Source organism: Urocampus carinirostris, chromosome 19 (genome assembly GCF_059441175.1).
Source record: "Urocampus carinirostris isolate Australia breed hairy pipefish chromosome 19, RoL_Ucar_1.0, whole genome shotgun sequence".
Taxonomy (NCBI): Eukaryota; Metazoa; Chordata; class Actinopteri; order Syngnathiformes; family Syngnathidae; genus Urocampus; species Urocampus carinirostris.
This window is the reverse complement of record NC_142367.1, coordinates 2114506-2130247: the sequence shown is the minus strand read 5'-3', so window position 1 is coordinate 2130247 and position 15742 is coordinate 2114506. Positions and strand designations below refer to the sequence as shown.

At 38.4% G+C, this 15742-nt stretch overlaps 1 protein-coding gene across 2 annotated transcripts in view; it reads right to left on the bottom strand.

Moving 5' to 3' along the window:
- The window catches only part of LOC148346881 (disks large homolog 5-like), a 76680-nt gene that overhangs the window by 33344 nt on the left and 27594 nt on the right, over nucleotides 1–15742 (bottom strand). For both annotated transcript variants that reach the window (XM_088323397.1, XM_088323398.1), the window contains exons 4-8: nucleotides 12267–12410; nucleotides 5569–5752; nucleotides 3531–3787; nucleotides 3149–3455; nucleotides 625–855 (exon numbers count right to left, since the gene is read on the bottom strand). In XM_088323397.1, coding sequence (XP_088179523.1) covers nucleotides 625–855; nucleotides 3149–3455; nucleotides 3531–3787; nucleotides 5569–5752; nucleotides 12267–12410 — 1123 coding nt within the window. The remainder of the gene's footprint in view (nucleotides 1–624; nucleotides 856–3148; nucleotides 3456–3530; nucleotides 3788–5568; nucleotides 5753–12266; nucleotides 12411–15742) is intronic.

Here is a 15742-nt window from a genome sequence, read left to right as displayed (position 1 = left end):
AGCATCTGTAAAGCTGGTTGGTTGGAGTGTGCAAGGTACTGTACGTGTCCATCTTAGACGCGCTCGGACAAACTCTTCTATTATCATCTTTTCGGTTGTTTGGGTTGGCCTTTGGACTATATTCATTTTCTTACTTTCACCAATCTCATCCTAAAACAAATGTAAACAACGAGCACAAGTGTAAAATCATGCACCCCGCCTTTAAGTTTAAATTCAAAATTATTATAAACTTTATAAAACACTGCTATTAATCATCTAGTAATGTTTTTTACATTTTGCTGCAGTTAAAAAATGGACAGCCCTAATTGAGGCAAATTTTGATCCTACTCTATACCGAGAAAACAAAAGGAGGAAGGCAGAGCATTATTTCAACACATTGGTGGATTTATTCCTGAGGAGTTTGTTGTTTGGATTAATTATTTATCCTTTACAGACAGAACAGCCATGTGCACTGATAATTTTGTGACGGAAAAAAAACAACAGGTGGAAGCGTGCTAACGACTGCAGGCAAAATAAATGTATTTCTTATATATTAGATGTGATAAAAATATATTAATTGCGGCAGGGGGCATGGGTGGTAGATCAATCAATTCAGTTGTAGATAAATCTGTTTTCTTTGTGTACCTGTCTGGCCTGGTAATACTCGCGTAGCAGCTGATCCCGTTGGATGATGGCCTCAGTCCTCTCTTTGCGGGCCACGTCTCGCTCATCCCGCACCGTCTCCATGTCCTTGCAGGCTTGACTCAGCTCCTTTTGCGCCTCTGCCTTGTCCTTTACCTCATGGCAATATTTCTCAAGAAGCTCATTTTTCTCGCAGACTGCCCGATCCCTGTCCATCAGTGACGATGCCAGTTCCTTAAAAAACAGGCACAAATCAAGAAACAGCTGGTTGAATTGTTTGACCCCACCTAGAATGTCCGAAATGTTTATGGTGAGGTCCATGGTGGGTTGTAATTAAGTGTATTTCTTCAGTGTTTGCATACTTCATTTTCGTTTATTTATTGACAATCATTTTCAATTGAAATTATTAAAAACAAATCCTTTTGGTTAAAGCACCCTTGATAGCAGAGGCTGTATCATACATATAGTACATATACAGGTACATACACTCAATATACTGAATATTGCAACAATGTATGCCCATGTGTTTCACAATGAATGTTTAAAGCAGGGGTCTCCAATGTGGTGCACCCGAAGACGACCAGAGTAGCCCACAATCTGGTACCGAAAAATAGCTCACTAAGGATGGGTCATTGTGGTTTTTCTAGGAAATTTGATTTCTAATTGGCATGAGAAATCTGACATGAACCGTGTGTTTAAAAATAATATGTAAGTGGTTTACTGTATTTTTAATGCAACTTCTAATAATTACAATGTGGTAATAATATATAATATAATATCAACAACAATATAGTATCAACAAAGGTTGGCATTTTAGAAATTAATTTCAAACTGGTAGCCCTTCACACTCATCTGTAACAAAAAAGTATCTCTCAGGCTCAAAAAGGTTGGCCACCCTTTGTTTAAAGGGTGAAAGTGCCTCACATATGTTAAATATTGCCTGCCTTTGCCATTCTGCAGTATTTGTTAGCATTGACTTGGGAGTCATTTCCAAACTGAAAGTTATCGGGTTGTTGAATGGTGTGCACGTCATAATTATTCATCTTTAGTCTGTCAGTATACTTTAACAAGGCGTGGCAAAGGACCGTTTGTAGCCTAGTTTTAGTTAAATTTTTGGGTCTTTTCCAAAAAGTTGAGTCCGACAAGTACTAATTCTTCAGTCATGGTCAACCTCAGAAAATAAGATAAAGACCTTATCCTTTTTAACCTTGGAAGACCCAGATATACAAAAACAAAGAAAAACATTTTTAAACACTGCAATGGTGTTATAGAAGTTCTTTTGAGATGAAAATGAAATGTTTGCAAAAAAAATGTTTTTGGGGTAAAGTTTTATGAATAATGTTGTAATATGAGTCTCAATTATTCTCAGTCACGCCCCCAATGAACAAGGACACCTCACGCATCCCCACCCGCATCCCCACCCGCCCCCAAAAAACTCATGCGTTTCATCAACGTGATTTATGTGAAATGCAGTTAATTGACAGCTTAATTTATCTGGTTTCATGCTGTCCGCTGCCAACATTTGTAAACCGGTATTTCCTTGTCTACTCAGTGTTTGCAGTGAAGCTGATTGCTACATATGCTTCCTTAAACTTCCCCGTCTTAGCTTTCCTGAGACTGTTACTTTCCTCCTTATCCCCATCTTTTTCCGCCTGTCTTCTCACTCTTAATACTTTTTTCAACACTTAGTGTCTTCACTCCATACTCATTCTCTCGGCTTTACCACCTAGCGCACACCCTGCCAATGAGAGCGCTGCTGATCTGATATAGTTAAGGTTAATGTAAATGTAAATTTATATAGCGCTTTTAAAGTCAATGAAGACCTCCCAAAGCGCTTTACTATGTGCTTCACACTTTTCCCTTTTACAAACCAACTAACCGATAGCAGCGTCAGCCATGCAAGGCAACTACCTGCTATCAGGGGCATTTGGGATTAAGTGTCTTGCCCAAGGACATTTCTACATATAACTCGGAGGAGCTGGGAATTGAACCAGCGACCTCTTGATCCCAAGACGAGCGCTTTACCTTCTGAGCTAATGCCGCTCAATGCACTTTATTCTAGGACAATAAAAATAATCAAAAGTTCCGATGTCAAACGAGCCCCCTTGGGAAAGCCCCGCCCCACTATTTGAGAACCACTGTAATATTACAACATTGAGCCAAAGGGGTTGCAAGATTTCCTGTTGGATATTTGTATTCATTGGCAGAACAGATAAGTAAAAATAGTTCTACCTTAGTCAAAAACAAAAATTGCATAATTGATTACTTGCTACAGTAAATAACCCAAATAACAATCCCAAAAATGTCGCTCAGCAAATTTTTTGCAGACAGTGGAAGTTCTACACCTGTGGGATGGTTTCACATGCAAATGTTTCACCCATAATCATAGTGCGTCAAAACAATAGCATATAAATGACTATGACAATATGAAGAAAGTAAAAATATATATATATTACCATGACTTTTCGAAAAAATAAAAGTGTTGTAATTTTACAACCCTGGGTCTTACAGGCTCAGCACATGTTACCTGTCGGAAAGCCTCTAGCTCTTCATTGGCAACTCTCTGTTCCGAGGATGTGTTCTTCAACTTGGCCTCAGCTACTTCCAGCCCAGTCTGAAGTCTCTCCACCTCCTTGATGACTTGGTCCCGCTCACTCATGATCAGGCGGTATTCACTGATGACAGAGTCACGCTCCTCTTTGTACTTCTCACATTCTTTGGCCACTTTCAGCTGCTGGGTTTTGAAGCGCGTGGCCTCTGACTGCAGCCGCTCAATTTCACGCTGAAGCTCTACGTTCTGGGCGGCTGCTTTGGATAGCTCCTGCTGGTCCAACCTAGGATAGTCATAGAACAAGAATAATAGTAGAATTATCAAAGATTAAGTCCAACTTTTCATTTCCCTCCTGCACCTCCGAATAGACGATGAATACTGCTGTTGGTAGTGGATGGCGGCGTCTCTTTGTTTCATCAGCACGTCCAGCTGTTTCTGGAGGCGGCGCTTGTCCTCCTCGGCTTGGTCCAGGCGACATAAGTCAGCATTGTGGTTTGCTGTCTTGTCGTTGTAGAGCTTGCGCAAGCCCTCGTAATCGTTCCTTACACTCTTCAGTTTATCCAGGGACGAATCGTACAGCTTGTTCAGGGCATCAGGGGAGCCGTCCCGAATCGCCTACATAAAATATATTAACCAAGTTTAAGTATGGGCAATAAACAGAATATTCCATTTTAATTTGATGAAAATAATGTTTGAACAATTAAAGAAAAAAAGATTTAATTGCTAAATAGGAAAATAGAACACTTTAAAAATGTAAATTTGTAACAGAAATTAAAAAAAAACATGCACTTAAAACATTCTGAATAAATATATTACAATAAAAAACATTGCTTTAATGTGGTGGAACTATTACAAGAATATATTACAAGTAAAATAAAATAAAAAAACAAAGGCTGTAGCTTTATTCAAATGAATTCTATAGGTAAAATGAAAATAAATATTTGAAAATACTGAAAAATAATGTTGAAAATGAGGAGAAAACTATCTATTATTGGCTATTTCCGTTAAGTTTAGATCTGAATGTAACAAAGCCAAATGAAGTATTAAAATTTAAATACTGCAATAAAAATATTTTGACAGTCATGAAAAAAGAATAAGGATGTTTGGTACCTCAATTTTACAGCTATTTACAAATACGGATTACCAAATCTTCAATGGCCATTGATACCAATAGCACATATTGATACTACTGGACCATAAATCTGCAAGAAATGTCAGATGTATTTTCAGAAATATACTAAATCCAGGAATGTCTTTCCTCACATATTGCATTCATTTAGCGTCAAGTTACTTTTCCTTCTGGTTCCTGATTGTTAAAACATACAGAGAAAACAATTGGCTCCTCTCTCCCCATTGTGGAGGACAATGCTAGCTTGGGATACCACAGAAGAGCCATTAATATTATAAAGGACTCTTTTCTCTTCATCCACCAGTTCATTGATCTGTTGCCCACAGGTGGGCACTACAGGTCCCTTAATGAAAACAAAGACTAACAGGCTTTATCAATAACAATAATGACAATTAATTTTTTTGGCTACTAGAGGCATCCAAAAATAATGGCATTAGCACATAGTTATCAGTTTTTGCCCATTTTCAGATAACGATTCTCACTGAGAGACAATTATGTAGCGTAGTTTCCGGACTATAAATCGCTCCGGGGAATAAGAATAGAATAGAATAGAATTTACTTTTATTGTCATTCTTTGTAACCATGCACACAGAACGAAATGTCGATACACTTGACCCGTACAGTTAAACTGTAGCGAGCCGATGCAGCCGCAGCCAAACAGGGCGCAAACATTTTAGTCATTAGGTGACCAAACCCCCCAATTCCAACCCTTAATGCCGAGCGCCAAGCAGGGAGGTAATGAGTACCAATGTTGTAAGTCTTAGGTATGACTCAGCCGAGGCGTGAACCAGCGACCTCCCAGTCTCGGAGCGGGACCCCCACCATCTAGACTGCCGAGCAGGTACATACCAGCCCAAAAAAATGCATAATTAAGAAGGAAAATTCATATATAAGATGCACAGAGTAGAAGCCGCATTTTTGTGGGAAATGTATTTCATAAAACACAATACCAAAAACATACTTATTTTGAAGCCCTTTGAGACTCTTTTTGATTAAGGGCTATACAAATAAAAATGACTTGAAAGGTAATTTAAAATAAAAGAGCAACGCGCTGAATAATTTAGTACAGTATACGAACGTTACATGATTGACATCCGGTAATAATGTGTCAATAGTTTCACAGATAAGTCTCACCGGAGTACAAGTCACACCGCCCGGCCAAACTATGGAAAAAAACTGCGACTTACATTTCGGAAAAATACAGTACACTTGTTCACAATTTTATCAACATTTAGTGATGCATTAATGCACACTTGCTGGTCACCACCTGTTGATGCAGCTCGCGCATGTCAGCCACCTCTTGCTGGTCGTCATCTCGTAGCTTGCGTAGTTCGTCGCAGGTGTGCTTGGCGTGGTTGTGCTCGCGTAGCAGATGCACATTGTCCAACTTCATCGCCTCCAGTTCGTCCTTCAGCTGACTGTGCTCGCTTGCTAGCTGGCTGTGCAGGGTGCTAATATCAGAGACATTGTCACTAAAATGATGTAGAATAAGTTGTGTCCACTATCTCTAGTTATATGTGAAAGAATGAGTTGATTTGTAATCTAGTAAAATACTGCAACATGCCTTAGTGAACAAATGGATAAACAGAGTTGACTAACTAATAAACGTGGTTTAAAGTGAGTTGCTCCTCATAACGTCTCTTGGCACACTAATGCTGTCAAACCAGTCCAAATAGCAAAAAAGTTTGCAGCAAAGTGAAGCTTGTTTTCCCAGGAGTTGAACAGGCTAAAAATAGTTTGTGCGGTTTTGCCCTCTCAAAAGGCCAGATGTTCGTTTTTCAAGCTTATTACCCAGCTAATTACTAAATTTGTGCTGACAGTCAAATGATCAGCTTATGCAACAACATTTCAAAGTGCAACTGGGATCGTGGGGCAAAATAATTAGCTTTCTGTGACGTGGCTTATAACCAGGCTGGGGGAGTAATGAAATACATACGGTGTTACATAATCAGGTTACCAAAAAAAGTCATTGTACTCCATAACAGTTGCAGAAATAGATACATAGTAAAATCACATGTATATTTTGTACAATTATGGATAAATTTACAGGATTAAATTTGTATTTAAAAACATTTTTATGTTGCAAACAACAGGCGACAATTTTGAAGTCCGTTGTGTGTTAGTTTAAACTCTTTATATTATTTTCCTCATTTACATTAGCTTTGTTTATATTTAGCATGTGCGGTTGCGCCGCTCTCTCTGCCGTCTCGTTCATTACACACACACGCACTCAGGAACCTCCTGCACTCCCTTCACCCACGCAGCTGCCTAAGGTGCCTGACCACAAAACATGACTATATGAACAAAGCGTCGCAAAACTAACTTAAAAGTGCCATGTGATTAACGTGCAACAAACGAGACATCAGCAAACAGGTATGAGCAAATGAAATAAAATGAAATTAAATGATGAATAAAATTTAATGCCTGGGAGCATGGGTCCTTTTCCACAGCATCCTTTTAATCATCCACACATTAATTTCATGCACTCATTTACATGTATCTTACATTACGTTCGCTTTATTCCAATTTTGAAATCTTCGTTCAGTTTGGAAATTTCGGTTCGTTTGTCAATTTGCGTACTCGGCAGCCAATCAGAAGCCTGCATCAAATAACTTTGTGCTTCCGGACTTTCCCAAGCGTTACAAGGTCTTGCATTTGCATATCATTTTCCAAAGTAGAAGCATAGAGAACACAAGAAAAATGGATAAATGGTTGGGAATCAAGCCAAAACCTCAGCCCCTGAAGAAAGATTCGAAAGAAGCTAACAAAACTGATGACGCTACAAAACGTAAACGTACATTAAAAGCATCGTGGAAAGAGGAGTTCACGTGGCTTGTAGCAGACGACGCAACGCAAACATTGCATGAATGAAGATGAGTAAATACAGGTACATACTGATTGCAGATGTAAAACAGTGATGTCATATACATGCAATGAATGTTAGAAGTATCCATCCATCCATCCATCATCTGTACCCCTTATCCTCAGTAGGGTCGCGGGAGTGCTGGAGCCCATCCCAGCTATCTTCGGGCAGTGGGCAGGGGACACCCTGAACTGGTTGCCAGCCAGTCGCAGGGCACACAGGGACAGACAATTCGCTCGCTCATTTACACCTAGGGACAATTTGGACCGGGCAATTAACCTGACATGCATGTTTTTTTTTCACGATTAGTCGTCTTATTGTGTTTCAAGTTGGGAAAAATGGGACAACTTTATGGCTGGGCAGGCAACTTCTCCGAGTTTTCTGCCCTGGTGTCCGGTCACATTTTGTCATGAGTTTCAGACACTGACATAATGCACTCAGAGATTAATTGTGTCCATCATAATTTTAATTACTGACACTAGAGAGACAGAGAGATGACACTAAGTGCCAGGGTGTGTTGGAAGTTTAGAAAGTGAACACTTGATGTGTTTAAAACAATATTGGGTTCTTGATGTGCTAATAATGTGAACCAAAACAAAGCACATCTTACCCACCATGTGAAAGAGAAAGTTTTATTTTTGCCCAATACACTATACAACTTAGTTAAAATGTGAGCACTTTTTTGTTGGGGTACAAGCAACTACCCGAACTTGGTTTACTCCTTTTTTAAAAGGTTACATTGATCATTTATTTTTAACAAAATGTAGCAATGTTCTTATATTTAGTTTTATTTGTCTTCAACACGCATATTTGGTATTGGAGTATTCCGAAAGTACCGTATTTTCCGCACTATAAGGCGCACCTAAAAGTCTTGTTTTTTTTCAAAAGCTGACCATGCGCCTTATAACACAGTGCGCCTTATATATGGCTCAATATTAAATTCGCAAGGTCTCGCAACTACGAGAAACAGCCGCCGACTCCATTTTTCGCGCTGTGCATACTGGGAAATATTAAACGATTGGTAGTTGCCGGGGCTCGTGTTGTATTTGTTTACTAAGTGGCAAAATGGCTACCCCATTAAACTGCTTAATTCATATTCAACAAATACAGTATTTGTCTGAATCCAGGGTTTTGACTGGTGAAGATGTAAAGCACAATTTACCTTAAACAAACGCAGAATTATTCAGAATGTCACGTTTGAGAGAGAGAGAGAGCGAGAGAGAGAGAGAGAGCGAGATTCTCTTTCATACGTGCATTTGTATAAGAAAATGGCTCCTGTTAAGAGACACGCGTACAACGCCGAGTTTAAACTCAAAGCGATCAGTCACGCAGCACAACACGGCAATAGAGCGGCAGCGAGAGAGTTAAACTTAAATGAATCGATGGTACGGAAGTGGAGAAATGATGAAGATAAGCTCCGCCAAGTAAGGAAAACTCAACAAAGTTTCCGTGGCAATAAAGCAAGATGGCCAGAGTTAGAGGAGACACTTGAACAGTGGGTTGTTCAACAAAGAGCGGCAAGCAGAAGTGTCAGTACGATAACTATACGTATGAAGGCAACAGCGCTGGCACAAAAACACCGGACGTGTTGGATGGCCCATTCACTGAGATATGGTCAATTCGAACACAGCAGAAGAAGAATTCGAGGGATTCGTCGATGAGGAGCTTATAGAGTGATCTTTGTTTTTCTTTTGTGTGTTTACGTTTTACATTTTACAGTTATTATGTTATTGCTTTGCACTCGTTGTTTTTGCACATTACGAGTGTCACTTTATTGCGATTGCACTAACGTTTCATTTAAAATAACAGTATCAGACGTTTTTTTCTTTGCGTGTTGACTAAATGGACAAAAAATAAAATGATATGTCGATGTTGTTCAAAGATGTGTCACGAAAATGCTTTACCTCAGAGAAAATAATAAAACGGCTGTTTATTTATTTTGGGAGTGAATGGAGTTGTGGAAAGCTTGTTTGTTAATAAAGTTTGACCTTTTTGAATATTTTGTTGACATTCCCTTGAGCGTGGCAACATCTAGAGGTTGCATAAAGTAACTACATTCTCTACTGTAGTCAAGTCGTCACATTTATTTACCGTAAATAGCCCTTAATCCCAAAAATGTCTCGAAGGACTGCACAGGATTACAATTACAAAATTGCACAATTACCTGATCTTAAACCAGCATGCACTTATAGCGCCTTATAATGGGGTGCGTCTTATGTATGGCATAAGTTTTAAAATATATCATTCATTGAAGGTGCGCCTTATAACATGGTGCGCCATATAGTGCGGAAAATACGGTAATCAATTTACATTACTGCTATATTATGGTCTTTGGATTGCATAACTGATTGCAGTTTTAAATAGTAAAATAGTAACTGCATTGGATTACATAGTTAAAATAACCCTCGCAACACTGCTTAGTCATTAGTAATTTGGGTGTTTGAGGGGAAAAAAAGCTGAAATATGAAAAAAAAAAATCAGCCTTTCAAAGTCAACATCATTGTCAAAATTCTATGATTGAAAAAAAAAAATACTGTGAAAATAGACAGAAACCAAGACAAACATTAAATAACATTTAGACTATACAAAAAACACCTATAAAACATACTTTGCTAGATTGGAGTGGACAGACAGATAATGTTTTTTTTAAATGACAACGTTATAATTTAAAAAAATGGGATGACTGTGCCCAGTGCAAACATTCCCCAGAAGGAGCGGCTTAAGCATGGCAATAATCTAACAATGATCTTCTGTTGACATCTGTGTGTTTGCGCCCTGGCCAGATGTCGCTCAGGAGGAGACTGTCCACCCGCACCAAAGAGTTTATTTCCTTTTCTTTCTTAACCCGTCAGAGCCAAACAATTTGTGTCTGTATTCTAATTACTAAGTGTCATATGGTGTGTCATCCTTTACTTCCAAACTATGCAGGGTCGACTTTGAAAATAAAAATGAAAGAATTATGTGGGTCGCAGACTAACTGTCTGGCAATCACTAAGTCGAAATTAAGTTGATGCAATGGATTTTACAGCTTAACTCACTTGAAAGCTTGTGAATGGCCTCCCTATAACTGTCACACAAATAAAATCTGCTACGAAAAAAATTAAAGTGGCAGGCCTGTTCAAAAATGCAAACCTCCCTGAAGTACTGTAGTCAAGTCTACCCAAAAATAAAATACAACTGTTTTATGAAACCAAACAAATGGCTAAATCACATTGTTGTGAATACAGTAAAAATACAGCATTAAGTTGAAAATATAAACAAGAGTATAAAAATCAATATAGATACCACACCTACCATTACCCCTAGTACATAAAATGTCCTTCCTTCTTTCAAAGTTATTTCGTTCATTCTTGATGTATGTTTTCGCTTTTGTTTCTTTTCACACAGATTACCATTGTGCTTAAACTCAGTTTGTATAATTTGACCACTAGATGTTGCTGTACTGTGAGGTGCAACCAAAACAGAGTTGTAGTAAGCACAAGAAAGAATCAAAAGTACAGAATCTCAAAGTGACAAAAAACATTTTTTTAATTTTCATATTTTTGCCCAGCCTTTTGCGAGGGTTTTATTTATTTTTCGGTCATCAAGAAGGCAAACAATGATGTCAGCTCCCTCTCGATGAGCCTTATGTCAAATAAATGTAAATTTCATAACAGGAGTATTTTAAAAATGCACTTTAAATTATTTTTAGTATTTGATGTATTTTGGCTCATTTTTTTAATCGATATTGTCGTGAATCTTTTAGGAATTATATTTTTTTAAACACTGGGAGGCGGTATACAAAACTGACTATACCTTTAATATTGCAGTTTATTCATGGTCATTTATCACTACTCCAATTTCAAATTGTTAAATGGCCACTAAAAGTGCATACAGATACCCTAAAAAAGTTATTGGAACTGACACGTAGTATCAGTACTTGCACGTTACTAAATACATATCAACAATTCAACACTTGTATTGGTTGATATTGAACCACGCTAGTCAAATTGCAGGCAATAGGTTAGAATAAACTAAATATGAGGTTTGGTTATTCGGTCAATATATGTGTAGTATGTTAACGCTCAATATAAAATCAAACTGTAACTGGGAGAACCAAGAAAAAAAATACTTTTTGGAAATAGGCCAAAAAATAAAGCAGTTGTGTCAAAATTGTTGCCTACAAGCCAAATATGGCCAGTGAGAGACAATGCTGAGGGAAGCACAAGAGAAAAGTGAGCTGAGATCATGTACCACAATGACTTGCAGTTTTAAATATGTCCACCGAATGTCGCCAAAGTCGGTTGCCACCCGCAAAGCACCCACTGTAGCTGTATTTGCTACCACATTAATAAAACAGAGAACTTTGGGGAAGCTAATTTCTATGTTATTTTACTTAAACTGTAAGTCACGGACGGGTTGTATAAGGCAATGTGAAAAATCTGCTTCTGGTTCTGGAATTCCTTAACCAACTGGGTTGTAGTAGCACTTTCGGTGGTGTATCTTGGGCAAGCACACCCCTGGCAGCACCCATCCCTCTCTATGCTGTTTTTTGGGTAGGGCTTTGCTCCTTCACATGAAACAGATATGTGTTTCCATAGTAGCCAGTAGCAGGAGAATCTTCCTGATCTGACTCAGTTACATCACATTTATCATCTGGCCGCCAGTGTTTTTCGGTATGAGTCATCCGCTTCAATATAGATAGGTAAGCCGCACCTCAATTATGACGGGCAGTGGCCCCTTCTGGTACGTGTGTGACCATACTTATACCAGATTCTAAATACCTTGAGGAAAGCTCTTTTGTTCCAAAATTTTGAGTATCTAATACAAAAAGACCACAAAAATACTACAGTCAGTCAACCTAATGGTGGCATGTGATCACAAATCAAAATAGCATTCAGTGTCTTTTGCTACTTTCTATAATAGATATGAAATCTAACACCCAAGTAGAAATATGTAGGTAAACGTTTTCATGAAAAAATAAAGTGCAAAAAGATCACAAATCATTAAATAAATTATTTAAATTAGTGTTTGTATGCGTTTTTGTCACTTTCCAGTCTGCTTGTGTTTGCCTGAGTTAAATAAACTGTAAAGGAAAAATAGACGCAGTGCAGGCAACTCACTGGTAGAAGTCCGCCTTCTTGACTGCCTCCTCGCACCTCTTGAGGGTGCTGCTGTGCTGGTTCTGTAGGGACTGCAGGTCAGCCATGGCCTTCATGCACTGTAGCTTCAGCCTCTCATAGTCGTGACCTGGTTTAATGTTGGGCCTGAAACCACATACACCAAACTTTAAAAGACACAAATGCAAGTGCAATCAAATGGTTTAATATTGTTATAAACAGTCATATTGTGATTATGATTACCAAGTAAAAATTACAACTACCATATTTTCCGGACTACAAGTTGCTCTGGAGTAGACGTTGCACAAGCTGAAAAATCCATAGTTAAGAAGGAAAAAACATAACTCGCACGGAGTCAGATTTTTTTTATTTGACTAAACCCAACACCAAAAACCTACATGCCATCTTGAAAGGCAATTTAGAATAAAAGACAGCAACGGGCTGAATACGTTTGTACAGTATACGAACGTTACATGATTGACATGCCATTTAATTTCAGTAACCATGTGACATATTAAGGGTTATTCAGCTAACTCCAACATAAGGAACATGCTCCGAACAACCAAATCCAGTGACATTTTCATCCTCCCTGTCACTGTTATGGTTAATAATCCGTTGCTTTGGTAAGACTCATAGTCACTTACGCTGTCTGCTTTTCACTATTTTCAGCTTTTAACTGGCAGAACATTATTTTCTTTTCGGTGCCATTCTTGTTCAGTTGTTTTTATAAATCTATCTATCTACCTTGGTCATATCCCTCGAGAGAGGTGACCGACAGCAAGACAAACACATACAATAACAAAGAAAATAGAAAAGGGAAAAAAATAGCAAAAAACACACACAAACATTTTTGGACCATGGCCAACCCAAATGCCCAAACATCCAAGCAAGTTAGGCACCTCGGCACCTAAGTTGGTCATGCTTTCGTCCCTCCATATGAAACGGGACACCAGAAAGCGGCTGCATCACTCAGGTCAGGGTGACAAAACACACTCTTTTATTCAACCGCAGGGCCCGACAGCTTTCACTAGTTTACCCCTGCCGCATCATACAGGTGCCCTGCCCATCCCTTAGAACGCGTCCAAACATCCCACTATCCTTTTTCAACACCTCTCCACTCATTCCTATCAGCAACAGGAGCTCTAGCTTCCACTAGATTTAGACCTCTTTCCTGCAGTGCACTCATAACACCATCCATCCACGTCAATTGCGGCCTTCCTCTTGGTCTCCTTCCATTTACTTCTGCTCTGTAGATCCTCTTCAACATTCGCTCCTTATCCATCCTCTTCATGTGTCCAAACCAACCGAGTACTCTCTTATCTACGCGCTTCCACGACTACTCCAGTTCTGTCTCACAACTTCATTTCTTAATCTATCCAATCTTGTCACTCCTAACATACTCCTCAAACACTTCATCTCAAAAACATTTAATTTCCTTCTCAAATCTGCGTTCAGGCTCCAAGTCTCTGCACCATACAATACAGTCGGCAAAATCACACTCTCATACAGTCCCCTCTTAACATCCATACTCATACTCTTGTTGATCATTACTCTCCTCAGAGCACCCAAATCCCTGCTTCCTTGATTCACTTTTTATAAATAATAAATAAGAAGTCCATTTTAAGCAATTTAAAAATTTCGCAAAAGTAATTATTTTCAACTTGCTCAAAAGTGATTTCCATACAAGGTGCAAATTCTCTGTGTTTAAGTGTTTTATTACATCTCCCTAAAAAATAAAATGCAAAGTCATTTTAGTGACGTATGCGCAAGGGACGTCGTATACCAGAGACGATCACTTTTCTGCACAACAGGGCATGGTTGAAATTATCAACACAGCTCTCTCTTGCAGTTTAGACTCGAAATAACATATGAAATTATATACCCGGTAATAATGTGTTAAGATTTAACAGTATGAATTGCTAAACTATGAAAAAACTATTTTTTTTTGCAAAAATTCAGATGTGACTAATAAGAAAGACGCTTAACAGTTCTACTTGCCATAAATTCTAGAGCACAAAGTGCATCTGGCTAAAAGCTGCATGCGCAAATGTGAGAACGGATGTCACATTTCACACAGGATAAAAAGCTGCAGGCTTAAACAGCCATTAAAACGAACTCGTTCACGTCCACTTCTTTCATTTCAAAACAATTAGACAAGTAACACATTTTGCTGAGATCAAGACAACCTTTTGCAGACCCTGTTCGCAGCTGTCGATCTTAACCCTTGTGGCGTGCAGGTAAAAAATTATGCACATTTTCATGCTTTCGTATTTTCATTCAAAGAGAAAGTGTTCAAAAGTAAACACTTGGGGTCTCAAATTTCCCACAGGTCGTAAGAAATTTAAAATTACATTGTGCTGTGATTTATATGTTATTGCATTTAGGAGCTACCCAAAATAGTATAGATAAAGTTAGTTATGGACACGGTTGGGACATATAGACATCCATTATAGTTGATAATCTTTGACTTATCATAAACCTGGTGTATTTTCTTGCATTTCCCAGGATTTTTGTATTTTTTTTCTTGGGTGCCATCCAGTAAATTGCAGGCAAAGGAAAAAAAGTTGAGTCGTGCCAAAACCAAATATAATAATAATAATGATGATAATAATGATTTTGCTTGCAAACCACTGACCGCAGGCCCCATGACGCTGGTATTGCACACCGTGGCGCATCCCACGCAAGACAAGTCTTTTGCCTTGCTTTGCAGAGAGGGAGGGAGGAATAAAAAAAATATTAATAAATGGCTGAATTATCACACTTCAAGTTCACGTCCAAATAATGTACATTGACATACTTGGGTGAGGTTTTTGGGTTCAGTTCAGTTTGTTTATGTTACAGTCACTTTTGGCATATGTCCTGTCCTATGGGGCGGGGGGAGGAATAAATAAATGAAAAACTATATGTGTATGGACAGGTCTGAGGCCACTGAACATTTTGAGGGGTTGTAAAAAAAAAAAATTAATAAATGGCCGAGTTATCACACTTCAAGTTCACATCCAAATAATTTACATTGACATACTTGGGTGAGGTTTTTGTAGAAACTGCTACTGTAAAAAAAATAGAAATTTTATGTATATGTATATACAGTTCAGTTAGTTTATAGTAGTCACTTTTGGGATATGTACTGTCTTATGGTACGGGAGGGTATAAATAAGTGAAAAACTATATGTGTATGGATAGGTCTGAGGCCACTGAACATTTTGAGGCATTGGAAATTTAAAAAAAATATTAATAAATGGCAGAGTTATCATACTTCAAGTTCACGTCCCAATAACTGGCACACGTCGTGTAACAAAAAAAAATGCATGCCACGAGGGTTAACCAAGTAGCGCAGCAATCGATATTACCGTATTTTCCGCAACATAAAATCTGATTTTTTTTTTTTTTTAAAGCTGACTATGCACCTTATAATCCGGTGCGCCCTATATATGGATCAATATTGAATTACAAGGTCTCGCAACTTACGGTAAGCAGCC